At 40.2% G+C, this 19,930-nt stretch overlaps 1 protein-coding gene across 2 annotated transcripts in view; it reads right to left on the bottom strand.

Moving 5' to 3' along the window:
- Nucleotides 1–19,930, bottom strand: part of gpr158a (G protein-coupled receptor 158a) — a 79,266-nt gene that overhangs the window by 19,206 nt on the left and 40,130 nt on the right. For both annotated transcript variants that reach the window (XM_044340100.1, XM_044340101.1), the window contains exons 4-5: nucleotides 16,274–16,500; nucleotides 13,422–13,490 (exon numbers count right to left, since the gene is read on the bottom strand). In XM_044340100.1, coding sequence (XP_044196035.1) covers nucleotides 13,422–13,490; nucleotides 16,274–16,500 — 296 coding nt within the window. The remainder of the gene's footprint in view (nucleotides 1–13,421; nucleotides 13,491–16,273; nucleotides 16,501–19,930) is intronic.

Genomic DNA, 19,930 nt, shown 5'->3' with positions numbered 1-19,930 from the left:
ATAAAAAAGTTTTAAAACCATTTAGCAGTTTGAGCTTCTCTTTAATGGTGTGATCTCACCTGCTCTTCATTTTCACTGGTCAAAACCACAGTGGAAAAGTTTTGTATTTAGTTATTTACAGGTTCCTGCCAACAAACAAGCCAGTGTCAGATAAGCTGCTCATTACACAAGCTAACATCACGGAGAGGACATTCCTGACTTTTTGTCAGAATTTTTCCATTTCAAGCAGCATTGGTTCTGTCTCTTGAAATCCCTTTTAGTTAAATGTGTCCTGACCATAGACTGTATATAAATATGGACATAGCAAGGTGTGATGTCACAGACTGGTTTGCATTGGAGCCGGTTTGAAGTCCAGAGTTGTTGCTATGCTTTGAAGCAAATGCTAGCTTACTGGAAACACCAAGCGGTGCATACTTGGGCTAACATTACTTACTTAATGTTACGTAACATTAAACTTACTGAAATATTGCAACAATAGTCCAACTCAGTGTGAGCAGCAGGTGAGCGAACTGTCAATCATGGCTGTCAATCAATGGCCACACGGCAGACATCAAATCCACTATAATTCTTCAAATCTTATCAACGGAGCAATCATTTCCAAAATGACCACCAGCGCTCTTATTAGAGGGCCAGAATCTAGTGATTGAAACCATAATGACTTGTTGAAAAAAACGATTAACTTAAAGTATCTCTAGAGAGAAGTTGACACTTTTTGAATGGGATTCAGTTGGAGCCATGGACGTTTTGGAGCCAGCATCTATTGGCCATCGATGGCATTTCACTTTTAGGTACTTCTACACTGACTTCATGTGTCAAGCCGTGGTAGTTGCCGTTGGTCCTGATGTGTTCCCTTACATGCGGCCCACATAATTTGAGCAGACACTATCTTTACTTAACAATCTCAGCTGCGTCAAGCTAACCTTTCCGAGCATAAATAACCACTAGTAATGACATCTGTGTCTTTACACCACAGAGAGTTGAAGTTGGAAGCCCTCCATGTGGTCATATAAAACAAAGATGTCTATGCATATTGATACTTGTTTGATATATTTTTAATAAGATGATCTTTTCATGCTCTTCAAAGCAGAACACAAACAAATATGATGCCAAGATTCGCACGACAACTTGACACATTACAACCACTCAGTAGTTGCTGGAGTGAGAATTATGGGACCGGAAACGGAACGACACAATGTCAAACTGCAGTGGAAGAATACTGACACTTTCAGGCAGCCTCTATACTGTGATTTGGTCATTTCTGTGTCCTGTCCCAAGAAGTAAATTCACCAGAGTTTTACTAAACAAATGTATGATGTTCATTTAGCTTAAAATACGTTAAAAAAAGAGATTTTGATCTGCTTGTAGTGTTTGTCTGTACAGAGAATATTCAGAAAATATTACAGAATAGGATGAGGATCAAATGATAGCTCCAGTGCTCACTGTAACACAAAGCGAACAATGCATTCCCCCTGGAATCTCAGCTCTCCCCAGTTCATCTGATACCATGAGGTATATCCCCATCCCCAGTGCCCCAATTGAAGCTCAAACCAATGTCAATAGTCATATTTTAGGGTAAAAACCAGCACAGTCATTGTCCTCAGACGTTGCCGTGACCCTTAGACCAGGCAATGCTGATTCATTACGCAGCTGTACTTCCCATCAGTAGGGTTTCTGGGAAGAAACTGGCCCTGAACCTCTGACAGGTTTCTCTTAACGCCAGTGTGCATAAAGAGTAAGATCAGTTTCTGCCTCCTTTCTCTTTTGAAACCTACCATTAATAATCAATGCTAAGTGCTGGGAATCTTGGATTCAGCGCTGTGGGAAAGGAAGGGGATCAGGTGTTGGTGAATGTGTGTGTGCGTGACGGGATTGAGAGGGTCAGGGTGCTGCATACCTATCTAATGGACATCAATACCGAGGAGACAATTATCAACACACTTACTACTCTTCAGCCTGCCTCCCCCCCCCCCGTTTGTCTCGTCTCAGTTACAGCATGAGTAAAGGCTTCTGGAAATGCTGAGTGAGCGTTGCCAAGCAGCCCTCTTAGCATCCAACGTTTTTAAATGTTACTGATTATTCTGGGTTTCATTAGCATCAGATCAGTGGGATGGACGTGTAGAAATGTCACCTCTTTCAATGACAATTTCAATGAAGCTCTTTACAGCGTCCCTCTTTTCAAGTGGCACAGATTTTTTTAACTGGTAGTGAAGACATTTTTGGGAGTTTTATTTGGGGTTCAGGCAGGCAGGCAGGCAGGCAGGTGAACACGTCCTAGCTGGATGTCTGCCCTGCTGATGGTGTCCATCTCCAGGCTCCCCAGACACCAAACTGAACACAAACCAGACTCTGCGTCCAAACTCCAAAACGAAATCTTGTCATGTGGAAAGTACAAACAGAACAACATGTTCCGCAGATGCACACCTGAGAAGAGTAACATTTAGCTCCTGTAGACAGCTGCAACTTTTTTGAAGTTGTGAAAGTGCATTCCTTTTAAGGCAACTTTATGTCCAGGAGTTTCATCCCCATCAAACCTTCCCCTGACTATTCAGTAAGGACAGCTGGTTTAGACCAGTTTACAGACCAGTATAGTTTACAGATATTACCTAATTTCTGTATAATGGTGTCCTTCACCTTGTATCATGCTAATAATTATCTCTTGCTTTAATTTTAGGAAAGTAGAAATGCAAAAATGGTTACTTGAGCTTTATGGAAGATTATTTCATCTTGGTACCAAGCAAGTATCAATGTTAAACCTGCAGCGCAGAACTTTTAGGTGTTAATGAATGTCCATTACATTCGAGCCCTTGCCAAACCAGTTCACACAATGCTGATGAAGTCTGTCACCAGCAGATTAATCTCTCTGTGTTTCACAGTATACAGAGTTTTTAAATCTCATGTCGGGCGCAACTTTCCAGCTCTGGCCGTTTGGCCATTAATCATGCGGCTCCTCTAGATTTTCCAGATGTTATCGGACTGAATGGATCAAATTCTGATGGGGGGCTGTGTGATGCTCAAAACAATTTATCCACCATGTTACAGCCGCAACAGTAGGTTATGGCCAGTGGTGTACTGGGACAAATCCCATTTGGCCAGTGGACCGTCAAAAAATACATTTTTGGGCTGGTCAAAACATACCCATTTTTACCGGCCCTCTCTGTGTGCCAGTCACACAGGATGCGCATGAGAGTGCTGTATGTGTCAGGCAATCACGGCTGAGCGCCCCCCTTTACTCTGACTGCAAGAAGGGAGAGACAAAAGACCCGGACTCCAGCTTTAAGCAAGTAAGTTTATAAATACTGTATTGCCCCTCTCAGTTTTAAAGGGCTTTTCATGATTTTCTGTTATTTTTCATCATGTTGGATGTCTATGTCGAACACATTCAAAGGTCTAAAACTTGAGGTAAACATATGTAAAAATGCTTCCAGCTTGTGATAAAACTTTTATTGGTGTGACATTAAATACGTGTCGCCAAAGACCTCATTTAATTAAGAATGATTAAGAAAGAGAAGACGGAAAGTTTAGTATGTGTAGTCCTAAATCCCAGTAGATTATTTAACCATGATCAAGGTAAAACGGGGAGTGATGGGAGTCTAAAAGAACAGACAAGAGCAAGATTCACACGCTCACTGATCAATCAACACTCAGTCGCTTAATTTGCAGTTATCTTTCATTCCTCGTCATCTGTCATTTCAGCAGCCACCTGCTGGCTCCACACTGAGATTCAGTGGGTTGGTTACCAGCTAGAGAGTGTCCCTGTTGATACGGCCGTGATGCAAGCCAGCCAGCTGTGGTGTGAGCAGCAGCTATCCAGGGAGCTGTTTTGATGTTGGATACCTCGGTCTTAGACTCTCATGCTTTACGCAGTGAAACTTAGCATTTGCTTCTGTTAGGAGTTATCTGATTATTATGTCCATTTTGAAAAAGACCGTGGACAATCTCCTCTCTTTATTGTTGCCTTCTACACGACAGAAATGCTAAAAATGTAACATAGAGATACATGAGGACAGCAGCCTGTTGCACCGTTTGATGTGTCTCGCTTAGGTGAGGAGGATAAGCACTGACAAGCAGCCAGGTGGTGCCAGCAAAAAATTTCCATCTCAAGTTAAAGCTGCATCAAAATCTTGCTCATGCCCTCGTCTTTTCATAACTGTAACTGTTACTGGTTTCCTGACAAGCAATCTCTTGAGTAAGTGTTTGGTTTCCAAATCGAAAGACCCCTGTTTGTATCCCAACTCCTATCATAGTTTTAATTGGATAAATGTAACCAAACTTAAACCAAAGAAGCAGAACATCAGAGAGTAATTTTTGAAAAACACACTGACAAGCAGCCAAATTTGTCTTGACTTATTGGTTTTTAAGTCAAAATTGTTTGGGAGAAACTAGAACTGTTGGCTGTTTTCTGCTTTTTGATTTATTAATTGCAACAAACATGGTTAAAAAATACTAAAGGCATACAGCTGCAGTTTAAAGTAGGGTGGGTTTCAGTTTCAAGTGCTATTTTTTCATTCTTCACACAACTACTTCTATTCCTAAAATACCTTTGAGGAGAGACTGTTCAAAAGTTTGTACGATTCAAACAACTTTGTTTGGTTGAAATATACCTTAACTGTGACCTTACCTTGAGCTAATAGCAGAGTTCACTGCTTAAATATAAACACAGCCAGTTAGCGCCTAACTTTAAAGTTGTGAAAACAGAAACTCTGGCACTCTTCAGTCCCTGAAGGCTTCATGTGAGAACAGTAACCCACCCACAACCAAAATATGACGCCCAAGTGGATGCACCACAGAGCATACACAAATCATTTTGTGCTAGACCGCTTTAGATAATTAGCTATCGCTGTGGGGCAAACAGGAGATATTCAACAAATTACACTCAGAAAAAAGAAAGTGGGTGGATTCTTTTATTAGAATAACACAGTTAGCAAAAAAAAAAGCACCAAAAAGCAGCAGTGTGTAATTAACCTGTAATGTGTAGACGATAAAAATGCAAATGTGTCTGTGTGTGCAGGAGGGTCGATGAAGAGGATGAATCCTTCAGGGATTGATCCCTTCCCTGTGAAGGTCAGGGTCCCACAGGGTATTGATCACATACGATGTCAGACTTCTCCCTAAATGCCGTGAAATGAGTTTTCCATACTTGGTTGTGAGTAAAAATACGAAACTATAGTAGTTATCAGTGAGTAAGATTATGCTTTTAGAGTATTTTAACACTATATTTGCTTTTTTGATGTGCAACCACTTTATTTTTCTATTATCTTATATTCTGTCATGGTCACACTAATCTGCAACCGATGCTATTCATGGCCTCTGGATTTAAATTCATTTTTTGCGTGAAGAAGGCGTGTTAAAGCCAAAATTGGATGTTAAGTTACTCTTAAGTGTTATACGTAAACCTATATTAACTGTTTCTTTTGTTGTTTGTTTTTTTGCCATCTGGGGGATAACAATTCACTCCCCTTTTACCTCTGTTTTGGTCTCCACCATCTCCTTGGGTAGATATTCTGGCTCTTCAGCTGCTAAATGCTCCACTATGTTCACTGAGTTGCCTCTGATTTTGTCTATCTGCTGTTTGGTGCTGAGCAGATAGCGTGCAGTGTGTTTATCAGAGATTTTTAATTAAAAACAGCCGCCCGCTACTGCTGGAAACGGGGGTGAGACTGAACCAAAACCAAAACAATGAGCTGAATGAAGCTAAAAAGCTCAAAAGATCTGATCTATTATATGTTGATTTGTCACAACAAGTAACTACTTTCACATTGCATGTAGTAATTTGATCCATTGTTAATATATAAATATTGATTAGTGCAGCTTCACATCTTAAGATATTTTGGTTACAACTTCAACATCATCACTTTTTCCAAACTCATTTTCCAAAACACGACAATGAAAGTCCAAATGGTGGTTCTGAATTCATTGATTAACAAACAATCAAATTATCCTCGATGATTTAAAAGTGCTTAATGTAGCATTTCTAAACATAAACACATCATTATAAAATTAATTGATGCCTTACTGTAAATGAATGAGACCTTTGTGGAATCAATTCTTGTCTATCTAACACCAGTGGCGCTCTTAATGCTAATGCTGGTCAAAATTCAGATCACTTAACATTCTACTTCAAAGATAAAACCTTTATGTATATAGGTATGTGCACTTGGAGGACACTTTGTTGGGGGTGGTATGTATATATGTATAAATATACAGATGCAATAGGTGGGAATGTGTGTGGGTATGTATATAAGTATGCATGTGTGTACAATAAGGGTGTTTATGTGTGCATATATACAGATAGATAGAAATGTTTATTTTGTTATGTGTCTTTCTTTGTAACTTTATATGTATAAGGATGTATTGTTTTTTACTGTAGCCGATGTGATGGCACAGGGTACCTTAGTCATCTGTGACTTGTCTTACTATCTTTGCCTTGAAAGAGGAAAACAATGGAAATAAGTTGTCTTTTAGCATTACTGTGTTATCCTTGACATTCTAAATGCATATGTATTTGTCACAGTGTATGGCATTTTTATATATATTTGTTTTGATATGTCAAACAAATCAAATCAAAACAAAACCTCCTTTCGACTACTGTATACTGTATCACTAACATGCATTTGTTTCTGACCTGGTGACCAAGGAGAAAATGAAATGTAGAACTCAGTGATTTGATTTGTGACTGCCATACTCTGAGAAACGTACCCTTGTTTATATCAATTATGTTAATATCTTAAAAGTAAATATGGTCAGAACTTAATACAGTTGAGATGCTGAGAGTGTGACCCAAATGATTTTAATTTATTTAAATTGTGCCTAGCAGAAATTCAAAATTACGGTTTGAATGATGAATTATTATCAGGGTTGGCAGCTGTGATGGGTAAAAAGAGCAATCTCATACTAATGGAGCACTTACTGAAATGAAAATGCCAAAATAAAATATCATATATTAGTCATCTGTCAGTGATGCAGTATAAACACATAAGTTTTTAAGATTTAAAAATGACTAAAACAGAGTGCTGAAAACGTTAACCGGTACCAGTCAAAAGAACAAACGGTGCTGAATTTCAGCCTTTTGTTATTACAGTTTCTTTGGAAACTGCTACCAGCTAAAGGGGAAAAAAATGACTTTCAGCCATTTAGTGTGTCTGTCTCCATCTGAGTAGAGAATGGGATGGTGCAGCCTCGGGAATCATTCTGTCACAACAAAGCTCTTGTGCTACTTAATGTTTTGACATGAAATAGTGACAGCCATCCGGTCCGCCCATGCCCCGTTTTTTCTGGTCATCATCTCCTGCTCGTTCTGCCCCCCCCCCCCCCCCCCCCCCCCCCCCCCCCCCCCCCCCATCTCTTCTTTTTCTAATCTGCGAAACACCTTCAGTATGAGAGAGTGGGAGGAAACACCGGTGGGAGGTGGGAGCAGAGGAGAGGTGGGTTGTTGTAATAGCAATGGATCCATTTTTATATGAAAGCCGACACTCACTGCCACATGGGGAGGGCAGCTTTCTGGAGGGAGGTAATGGTTTCTTCTCTGGCTTCTGCTCCCTGAGGTGGGCCGAGTGTAAATTACATCCAGCTCGGCCTCTGCACAGTCAAGACCAGAGCTGGCTGGCGATTGCCTCCCACAATTTCATTCCCTCCTCATCACCAGTTAGATCCTGAGAGATATTCCCAACTTGCCAGGGCACAACGGGACAGACGGAGAGGGAATATCCAGCCCACAGGTCGTGATGCTATTGCTCTTCTTCCAATTCCCTGTGCTGTCTGTCTCTCTGCTCATATAGATACAAGGAACACTCCAGCTGCAGCAGTGCATCCTCAACTTCAACTTATGTTTTGGGAGACTCTTCAGCGTGTTGCAAAAGGGGAAAGGGAGCATGAAGGGAGGGCTGGAAATGCACACAGCACCCTCCAGATCCACTTAAGTCAGATTGAAAGTGTCAGAACAGCTTGGATGGAAAGCAGAAGCAGAGCAAGGGAGAGAAATGGCTGGCAGACTGTGTTTCATGGCCTGTCAGGTCAGGATACATTATCCCCTGGCCATACTGTTTCTCATTAGCCCCCTGATGTGCTGTGAAGCCCTGCCTGCCTGCCTGCCATGCACGACAAATCCCTGAGTTGGGCTGAGGTGGCACCTTGGCCCAGCTTGGCACCAAAAGTCTCAGACAATGTGGTTTGACAGGTGGAAAGACAAGAAACAGGATGGGGGAATAGTACCCCAAAGACCACCAGTCTTTTGAAAACCACAAAGGTTCTCTTGAGCAGGACACTCTGCCCCCAACAAAAGGATTAGGTTAAAAGGGGACAACAGGCTGATATAATCCCTCTCAAAGTATTTTCACAATTTTTGACAGTTTTGAGTTTGCTAGGTCAGCAATCAGAAAAACAACAGCGTCATGGGTCATAGAGCTGCCCCTTAATCGTTGATGATTTGATGCATCAGACGGGAAGCCTCTGAGTCAACTTGTATTTTGTCAGTCGAATCACTGTATACAATGACGCAGCTAAAAAAAAAAAAAAAAAAAAAAAAAAAAAGGCAGAGTAACGCAGGGTGACAGCATGACAGGCTGTAAACTTTTGCAGAGTCGAGTCTCAAAATGACCTAAATACATAACAGTGATGGAGACGGAGGACAGCGTGAGGCAGAGCAGAGAGACACCATTTCCTGCTCCGACTCCGACGCTCTCAGCTCTGGTGTTGAATGTTAACGAAGTCGGCTAAACTACTTTCTGAAGCAGACGCTGGTACAACCTCCTCTACCATCCGGTGTGACTGACTCTTCGGCTGCCGTCAGCAGCCGGGTAGGAGAGACGCTCCGTGGTCCGCTAGGATTTTATAAGTAAATACCAGGACGCACCTTGCATACACATCTTTTGTCCTGTCCAACAGTCCACAACCCAAAAATATTCAGTTTACTATCATAGAAAACTAAAGAAACCAGAAAATAAACCTCTTTACATGATCATCAGTTATAATAACAATAAAGTCTGTATGGAATATATAGCAATTATCATGAGCAGCGAACATAAGCGCAGCTGCACAGACGTAGAAAAGAGAACCACAGAAACTTATCAGCTGATCATCTTATCTGAAGAGAATCCACAGCAAAGTATGAATAACAACCGATTTCTGAGATGTGAATGAATACTTAGCTCAAAAGGTGTCGTCGCCAACTTTAAAAGATAGAAACTTGCAGATTACCACGTTTACATTGTTAACATTTATGAATGCATAAGCGGCAGAGCAGGAGGCGTGACATGTCTCACAGGGGAGAGCGTACGGGGTAGAGAACGACAACTGTCTCTGGGGCAGCCTGCACTGGTGCACACACAGATGGGTTGGGAAGGAGGGAAGGAAAGATAAATCTCATACGGTGTGTTTACATGCAGTTCAGTAACCTGGTTGTTCTCAGCTTTCTGCAATAACCTGATTTAGTGAACATTGTGGTTTTCTTACTCCTGGTGGGATTTCTGCTAGAGAAACCTGATTTCCTGGGCATGTATACACAGGTTTCTGACAAGATTTTCACATGTGCGTAGGGTACTGTGTGTGTGTGACAGCTATCTGTGACAGCAAAGTTTGACTAGAAGTGCAACTAAAATACATGCTGTAGGTCCGTTTCCAGTCTAACAGTCGACTGTTCAAACATGCAGGTATGTGCACACACAGGAAAGACTGTAGCAACATAGAAATGTATGACAAGCCTCCCGAATAACTTCAATGCTTCTTGGCATGTAGACTCTCGAAGTCTCTGGAACTCTACTGGATGGATGAACATGATTCCTCCAAACAAAATTCCCTAATTTGGTGGTCTGATGATGATGGTGGAACATGCTGTGTAAAGCTGTATGCACATTATAGCAGAAAAATGAGGCTCATTAGTATCATGTTCTGCGCTGCTCCTTGCAGGATACTTCTCACTTTTTTTGACAAATTGCAATTAGAAGAATCTTAATGTTATTTTTTAACTATTTGCAATAGTTTAGTTGCTGAAATCATCATCATCTCTTCTGAACTGTTCTGATTACCAGGCTAAATTACTTTTTCAGAGACCTACAGAACTGGTTACAATATAATATAATGGCTAACACTGTACAGACTCAAACTGGGTTTTTGTAACTGAATCTAGAGGCTGAAATTTCACCCACCAAACGTTTTAAGTTCGGTCTAAATGTGATGATGATTTGTTATTGTGCAGTTACACACAGAAATGCTCCTTATTAATTTATCCTCTTTTCTTTTACTGTAGTGCAAGCAGTAGATCAGCCATTAGATTCAAAGTGCAACAAATTTGATCTTTCAGTGAAGCCCGCTCTGCTCTGCACACCGAAAACATCGGCGCAGGACAACAGACGTCATGTACAATAATGGAGGAGGAACACACAAAAGCTGTTTTTCTGCAATAACATGAATACAACATGTCGGTCCAAAATCTCCCTTATTGTTCAGCCAGGTTGAGCAGCAGTTTGGACAGTGAGGTTCTAAAAATATTGTTATGACAAGCAAAATCATGTTTAATTATTCCCCTTGTGCATTTCCCCCATTATTGTGAAGCACCTATCAGAGTGGCTGTTGGCAAGTCGGGCCCAGGTGCCACCACAATGCAACGCCTCTGATTCATTATTTCATCTGAATGTATTCCTGGCTTGACTTCAGGAGCTGGTAGCATCTGAAAAAAAAAAAAAGCAAGTAGCAATAGCAATGCAAACTCTGTCACTTTACTCCAATTTTAAGCCTCCCCAGCAGCGTCAATAAGAAGCTGCAAAGAGACAAATGCGGGCCTGGCAAGCTAATCCAGGGATCACATTGTGAATCACAAATGCGCGTCCGCTCTCCTCCTCTCTCATCTCCACAGCCAGACGGAAATAGCCAGCTTTGGCACTGCCATAATTTTGCCTCTATCCTTCTGTACTCCCTGTTCTTCCCTCCTCCCCTTTCATTTCAAAGCAGGAGGGCTGAAGTTATTACATGTGACACACTCTGGAGAGAAAAAGGGGGAAAAAATTGCATTACTCCACAAAGCAGAATGCCAAGGGAACGGGATGAGATGTATCTCCTGCTGCTTAATAACAGTGGAATTATTTAAAATAGAAGCAGCAGCGGCGGCGGAATATTTCTGAATCTATATTTAGATTGGGAGTGATGCGTCTCACCATCGCAGCCACGGCTCATGTGGGATTCGCAGGGAAAGACATGGAAATGCATCAGGGTGGAGATCAATCTAGCGTGCCGCACAGAGCCGTGCAGAGAGACGCTATTTTCACATGATCTGGCTGACATTTTTTATCAAACCGAGATCAGTCTTGTTCACAGTGACCATTTCAGCACAGAAAAATCACAGAATTTCTATCAAAACTGCTACTTATTTATGTACAAGGGTATTTCAAAGTCATGAAATTGTAATCTCTAAACTGGGTGAGATTTATACAGTAAAGTTCCCTTTGTACAACCTTTTTACAAGCCATCTATTTTTAGCATTCGGTGCCATCTCTACACCAGCTGGATACAGGAATATCATCCGCTATTTGTTCATTCACTAAGCAATAAACTGACTCCCCGGCTTGCTTTCACTCTACAAATTTCAAACATTATTACTTTCCAGGACCTTGTCGCAGGAAATTGCATTGATTAGCCAGTTGGCCTAAATCAGTTGGCTTTAATTCCATTTACCTTGCATTGCTTTGCTAAGCATATAGCTCCACATGATTGCAACTAAATTGCAATTAGCCAATGCCCCAAGCACCCAAGAGGAGGACATAATGGTGGATTCATGTAAATCAGTATATGTGGGTGTTGGACAGAGTCTGGTTGTCTGCAAAAGTAATGAGGTGCTTCAGAAGTTGGCAAACAATGTCTGATCTGTTTACTGACATGGATTGATTTTCACTCATGTGGATTGTATCCACATCCCAAAGTCTCCACATGTTTGAGCTCTTTTTTGAGCTTTTTCTTTTTTTTTCAGTATTTTAAATGATAACTATAAGTATATAACCTCTGGCTACTTTTCCATCTTTCATTCTTTACACCAAGAAGCAATAAGGGGCCAAAGGAAACAATCAGAAACCCATGCCAGAAGTGAAAAAGTGAAAAATTGAAAAGTTAAGAATACTTTTTTTTTCATTGATTGCCTGCTCTGTAATAAAACTTTCTTTGCTTTCACTTTAACCTTGTGCAACCTTCTGTTCTGCCCTCCGGATGCAAGCACTATGTAGAACTTTACAGTAACAGACTGTTAGTACTATGAAAAGTTATATGAGCATGATATTGCAATATATGTGTAGATAGATCAAACTCTTGGTCATATTTTCAAAAATAAATCCCTGTTGTAAAAAATAAAATGTTTGGCGGTGTTACAGCAGAAACCTTAAAAATATGGTTTATCCCTTCTTTCAAGGCAGGCTGGCAGCCCAACAATGTGATAAATCCTTGAAAATGGGATGTCCAAATTCACCACAGGGGTCTAATGATCAAAAATGGTTGGACTGCAAGTAACGAATATTTTCAATGTTGATTTAATCTGTCGTGTATTTCCTCAATTAGTTGTTTAGTCACTAACATTGTGAAAAATGCCTTTTATAATTTTCCAGAGCCTAACGTGATATATTCAAATGGCTTGTTTTATCTGACCAACAGCTTAAAACCAACCAACCCAAAGTATTTATACTATCATATGTGCCAAAGAAAAGCATCAAATCCTCACATTTGAGAAGCTGGAACCAGTTAACTGAGTAACTGTTGGTTCAGGTTGACCATCAAAAGGGGACATTGGTGTTAAAAGCTTTGTGGAAAGGTGTGACTGACAAACCCAAAATAAAAAGAAAGAATGAAAAACGAGAATGTAAAAAGTTTGTGTTGGGAATCAAAAGTCTTCAAAGGCTGAGGTCAGAAACATTTTAAGGAATTCATTTTTCATGAAGGTCTGAATGAGCGCAGTCTGTATAAAGCAGCGTGAGTGGCTGGTCAACAGATGGTAGTGTTGACAGGCTGCTGGGTTCATTGGCCAGCTCTGTGTACAGTTAGCGGGGGGGTCACCAACAAGCCCTGGGATGTTTGTCTCTGCCAGTCCCGTTTTATCACACACACCTTGGCTGTGAAAACCCTGCTTATCACAGCTCTGTGCAGCTGTCACAAAAAACCAACCAAACGGTATGATTTATGGACTAAGGTTTATACTTTCTGACAAGCTCTGTGCCTCTGCTGCAGATATGAAACTTTGTTCTGAGCTCTGATTCTGTTTCAGATGAATGAGCGACAGTGTGAACTGAAGGTCAAACTGAATGCCAACCTTCAGTTAAGGAGAAGATTTTTGTTTTTGGCTCAGAGGAGCACGGCATGAAGATTATCAGGAAACACGTCGAGAAATGAGCACATGAAAGGGTGCGAGTCTGCACACACACAGACACACAAACTAGCAAGTGTCTCACGCTTACCGGAAAGTAGAGAAGCAGGGCTCCACACAGGATGGCCTCCAGCAGGACTAGACCCGATGCTCTGATACTCTGCCCGCAAAGAAAGATACAGTACAATCATTAAACATCTAATTTCATACATCATAAATCTGCATTAGTTGATCTTTGGGCCACTTGGAGGCTACAAGATGAAAACACAACATTGACATATTATAAGTTGTAACATGATAGCAAACAGTTGGCCATTTACACATCCAGCAGACATGGAGCAACATCAGCCTTCATTTGGAGTCAAGTTTCTGACCACCTGACGACAACAAGTCCAATATTCAGTCTTTTTTAGCTCATGTCTAGTCTCAAAAAACTCCTAAGGAAAATGTTTGTAACTGTAGCAGCTAAATGCTCCACTATGCTCACTATCTAGGGGTTTTTAGAGTTTTTTCATTAACAGCACAGCTGCAGACTGTAAAAACAAAAAACATGAGCTGAAAGACGCTAAAACGCTGCATAAAGCTTAGGCTAACTGCAGAGTTGGTTGATCATTTTCTGCGAGTTTGTTATTACAAGTACCTCCTTTTACGTTATACATAGTTGTTTTATGCATTGTTGATATAAAAATATTTCATGTTCATTCATGCAGAAAATCCCATTAAAAATAAGATAAATACAGTAAGAGAGATAAGATATTGTAAGCGAAATTCAAAAATTGGTCATATTTAAAGTATAATAGGTAATTTATTGCAACATTATAATCCTCTATATTATGATAAAATTATCTATTTTTTTCTACAAATTGGTTATATTGGAGTCATGTGGAATATAACAAAAAACTCCCTTCATATTGTGAGGTTTAAACAAAAAAAAAAAGACGATCTAAAAGGGGCATGGAGTTTTCCTCTTTTGTTGGTTAAAAGAGAACAAAGTACAGTGAAAGCTCCCGCCTCAATGACTTTTTATAGAAGGATTCACCATTTCAGTCCTTTTCTGTGCACTTCCTGTGCAAGATATTTAACAACATATCATCCTCTAATTGACAAGACGCTTGAGGGGGCTTTCAAAGAGCAGAGGACAGCTGTGCCACCCATTTAAAAATACATACAAAAGACAACACAGAACACTAGTCCTAGTTATGTAGACCGGATGAGTGTTTATCTTGTTTAAAACATGAAAAAAAAACACATTTGCAAACCAAATGAAGCTAATTTGTTTATGAAAATGAGCTGTTTTTAATCAGTCAGAAAGTCTGTGAAAAGCTTTGGAAGTAATCTCTTAAACTTAGTTTGATAAGATTAATGAGGATTACATAAGAAGTCTTTAAATTATGACAAAGCCCTGGAGTATCTAAAAGTTTCTTCTGCTTTATTAAAGGGAGCGATCCTTTGTTCAACTCTGGTTGATATTATGGCAGAGTCTTCAGGTGTTTGGAGATAGAGCAGCTAGATGTTCCCCTGTCAGGAAAACGGTGACTCCTCAGGTTAATCCTCACACGTCTAATGCTCAAGACAAATCCTTTAATTAAGCCAATTAACTGACAGAACCAACTAGACGCTCAGAGGATTTCATAAGTTCGGTCTAAAGTTTACTTGGGCACAAAGTGAACTCAGTAAGTAAATTACCACCAACTTTCATTTAAACTGAGCTCAGCAATTCAGTAACACAACACATGGAAAATGTGTCACAGTATCTACAGACACATTGTTTTAATTGATATTAATAATTCTGTTAAAAGCCAACTCATGAAACCTTTTGTATCTTAAGGTAATGCTCAACAGGGTAAAATCCTTTTGAAGGAATGAATATTTTTAGAATAAGTGCCAAACAGTTAGCACTAAAAATGACAGTCACCATGGCAGAAAGAAAAAAATTCACTTACAGAAACTCAAAGTATGTCCAAAGACTCTTAACTGTTTGACTGATTTCTGGGAAGCTGCAGAAACATAGTGTTGACCACGTGGTACCAGTTGCATTGCCAAATTTAAAAGCAAGATTGAGTATCTTTACTCAGTCATATGCCAACAATCTTTTTTTTTAAAATGATGATCTGGATCAAAAAACAACACTTTCTCCTCCATGCAGGACCAGGACATTTGGATAAGACTGTAATTAACTTCACTTTTTTGTGGTTTTATGGTTTTTAATTCCATACGCTGAAGTATTCAGCGCTGCATCATCTTGTTATTGATGCAGTGAAAATGTCATCAGCGATCAAGGAGACGTGGCAAAGATATTATTTACGGAAACGATGTCATTAGATGGTGATAACATTGTCAACAGGAGAGGTGCAACCCTTCAAACCCTGATAAATTAAAAAGTGTCACATTTATTCACCATTAAGATGGATTTTGTATCTGATTGGCTGTTAGTTGCCTGTTTGCAAGAGACCTTGAAGGTTGAATCTTTGGCTCATTAACTTTTTGGGAGCTTGCAGTATACCTCTCATCTTCCTTTACACAGTTGTACGGTAAGCCCACATATTATCACTCACAACTATGAGAGATGAAGTGCTCAGCTCAGTGGCCTGATATATGAATCAGAGTAAATTCGCTTTAGTGCTCTCATTTGCACACACTGGTCGCTGTCCAAGGTGCTGATGTTGGGTTGATCTGTAGTGTTTGAGCTGTTTGAAATGATTTCAAAGCTTTATTGTGACCACCCACACATGGAATCACTGGTTTATTCATCCAAAGGGCTTTGATGACCATATGGCTTAGAAAACATCAAACATGTAACTGATGAATATGTTGTAGTTGTGAATTAAATCTAGCTAGTCCCCTTTAATGCACTGCTGCCTTTTCAAACTTTACAGTAAGAGACCAAATCCCCCATAACAATATCTCTATACCTGTTTCTATCTACTGTATAATAATACCAACCTTATTCCTGCGAAAATGGTAGATGAGCACCATGCTAACGAAGACGATCAGCATGCAGAGGCACTGGAAGGAGAGCACAGCCATGCGAAGGGCACCATCTTCTCGTGCCACACAGGGTGTGTTGTCCTTACAGTAAGCACAGCCCTGCTGGCATGGCAGGCAGTCGCTGGAAGAGCCCTCGTCCGCATTGGGGCTGCTGTCCGCTCCTTTCCCCTTCCTCCCGTCCCCTGTCAAAGACAAGACTGATTGGTTAGTAAAGTCCAACCAAAAAATTGTAGCAAAAGCAAATATTCAAGACAGGAAATCTCAGAATCTGACAAAGTAATCTCTTCCTCATTGGTATTGATCAACAAGCTTATCGAACTTCCACAGATATCATTATTTTGTGGGTCTAGGGCAATAAAACCTTCCTTATTGTCCCTTTGAAAGCTGCATTAATTGATTTTTTTGGCCACTTAAGGGCAGCAGAACAAGCTGAAAATGCAACATTCAAATATGACCTTAAAGTAGTTATGGTGAATGTGTTAGCAAACTGTTTATTTACACATCTAGTAGTTGTGGAACAAGATTAGCAGCATTTGAAGTTGTTTGTCTGGCCACCAATATTCACTGACTGTCACTTTTAGTCCTGTTTTGATCTCCAACAACTCCTGAAGAAAATATTTGGCTGAGTCTCCAGAGGACATTTTTCACATTTTAGAATGAACAACTGTTGTTGTTATTCAGTTGGTTTTCTTACAAAAAGTGAATTTCAGCTGGTTTCCACAATTTTGACAGCGAATACAAGCAGGTTATACTGTATAGCAGCAACTATCATTTTCTTAAGGTTCCTTGTTATAGAATTTTCTTCAGGATCTGTTCAGACCAGTATTAAAAGATACAGCAAAGAGATGAAGTGGCTCTATGACAGACTGAAGCTTCCTGAGTATATATATGCTTATCCCGCTCTGACCTTACAAGGGATTCATCGACATTGTGTCAACACAAGGGAGATGGATCTATATGTGTGAACATGAAAAGTCAACACTGCTGCACCTTGTTCAGTCACTGGCATATCATACAATGACAGACATGCCAGTGACTGCAGCTTTCTTGGAAAAAGCACACAGAGACATGCCAGAACTTTTATCCTGACAAGGCCAGAAACGACAGGAGGTCTAGATACTGTAAAGGGCTAGATTGACTCAAAGCATAAAAATCTATGCTTCCTGAAGCTATAAGTGCAAGATCTGAGTAAGGAAAAGTACATGTAAACAGGAATCACCACTGGGTAACTTGGGTTACACTGGACACTGACATATCATAATCTTTTAAGCTGATATGTTGAACTTGTTAGTAAACAGTTGCTTATTTCCACATCCAGCAGTTATGGAGCCACAATATTATTCATTTGGAGTCATGTTTTTGTCCGCCTGGTGAATGTAAGTCCAATATTTACTCTCTTTTAGCTCTGTTTTTGGTCTCTACCAACTCCTGAGGGAAATATCTGGCTCTTTATCTGCTAAATGCTCCACCATGTTCACCAGCTAGTCGCCAACTGTGTCTGTTTGCCATTTGGTGCTGGGCAGGCAGTGTACAGTGGATTTTTAGAGCTTTTTCTCTGAAAACAGCTGATTGCTGTGGCAGAAAATTAGACTATGAGAGTGTTGAGAGTGAACCAAAACAGTAAAGTTCCAGCCAAACAGCTAAACAATCAGCTGAAACTCATCATAAACCTTTGTGAAGCTGAGCGGAGCTGCAGAGTTGGTTGATAATTCTCTGTGGGTTCTTCACAACAACCACACCTCTGACATTACACATTGTCATTTAAAAAATATTATGATAAAAATACAATATCTATTGTAGCCACTTTAAGGGGTTTCCAAAGTTATTAGAATTCATCATGAGGGGGATCATTTCACTCAAAAGTCAAGTCAAGAAATCACCAAAGTCGTTGGGATTCATCTTTTGGGCACCATAGATATCTGTACAAGAAATATTTCACTGCATATGTGAAAACTTTCACCTGCTGGTTGAACTAGATGAAAAGTGAACAGATCACCAAAGACATCAGGAATCATCCTTTGGGTGTCATTGATATTGGTACAAAATTTCATAACAATCTATCCAATCATTTTTGAGATATTTCTGTTTGGACCAACATGGTGGACTGACCAACCAACTGACAGATCAACATTGCTGTCCCTGTAGAGCCATGCAGCTAGTGTAGCTAAGAATCCCTTCCAGGGTAAACCAAGGTAAAAACCAAACAATCCCAGGGGACAACAAGAAGCTAGTGGACTTGTTATTGGTTTGTATAGAAATCCCCTGAGAGATGCCCATATGGTTGGACAGATAACGAATGGTAGAATTATATAGAGCTTTTGTAGAGGCTTTATTGGAAACAGCCATTGTCTCAGAGATTTGCAGGGATTTTGCCTTTAAAAAGAAACTGGCCTATTTTTCAAAGCTATGACTCTGCACATCATTGATCCTTCAAAAGGACTACTTATCTCCGTAGCAATGAGTCACATCCTCTAGCTCATTCTCATTGGTTTGTTGCTCAAACAGTTGACTGACAGTCAGAGGAAGCTTAGCTCATAGTTACTTCTCCTGCATATTCATATGTAAGATCTACACTGGAAGATCACTGGGAGACACAGGAAAGTGAGTTGCACTGGTTTTCTCTGCAATGGAGTGTCAAGGATGTCCCCTTGTGGATTAACAGGCTTGTTATTGGCCCCATGGTGGGCCAGACTGCAGCACTACGCCTCGCTAACAGGCTCGCCTCTCTTCTCTATTATTGTGTTCTCAAAGACACATACACACATGCATGCACGCACAAACACACACTGAGCTTTCATGCAGACTTGCACACATGAACAGTTTGTGTGCACTCGCAGTAACAGCACAGGCAGGCAGAGGCAGACAGCACAGATATCCAGCTCTCTGTGAGAGAAATTGTGGAGCCTTTTTTTTTGCTTTTCTGTGCATGAAGGAAAATGTTTTAGAGTAAAAAAAAAAACAGATGCAATAAGATGAGCAAAGGACAGAGGGAGGGGGAAATGGGTGAGGAAAAGGGGTGAAATTGAGATAGACACAGAGGAACATGCTGTATGAGGCTTGAGTGGGAAGAGACAGAAGAGAAAGTGGATTGAAATGGAAGTGTGGCAGAGAGAGTGATGGAGCGCAGGTGAAAACCACTGGGGTTCTGTGTCTGCAAAAGCCTTTTTTAATTAACTCACAGCAGACAGAATAAACTGGGAAAAGTAACTACCATTAAAAAGATATTTCCCATCTCGAACCTGATTAGCCTCCCCAGGTACTGAGGCTACTTCAATTTTCAGACAGGGCATCTGTTTTATTACCGTACGTAAAATTTAGATAACATATAAGGTGCAGATTAATATATTAAAAAAAAGACCTTCACAAACTCTGTCTTCCAAATAGGCTAAATTTTGATGAATTTAAAATTTAAAATGCACCTGAGGCTTATGCTGGATAAAGGACATTCTGCAGCCCACCTCAGTAGCTTGTGATGAACATGAGCTGGACTAATTAACAGCTACTTTTACTTGTTTCCTTGTTACTGGATTTTGAAATTAATATGCAATATATAACTCAAAAAATCACTTTTAAGCTGATGTAGATTTGGAAAACTGAGAACACCAATAAAAT

The sequence above is a fragment of the Thunnus albacares genome, chromosome 21, assembly GCF_914725855.1.
Source record: "Thunnus albacares chromosome 21, fThuAlb1.1, whole genome shotgun sequence".
Taxonomy (NCBI): domain Eukaryota; kingdom Metazoa; phylum Chordata; class Actinopteri; order Scombriformes; family Scombridae; genus Thunnus; species Thunnus albacares.
Note: the sequence above shows the minus strand (reverse complement) of the source record. Positions and strands in the feature narration are given on the sequence as shown.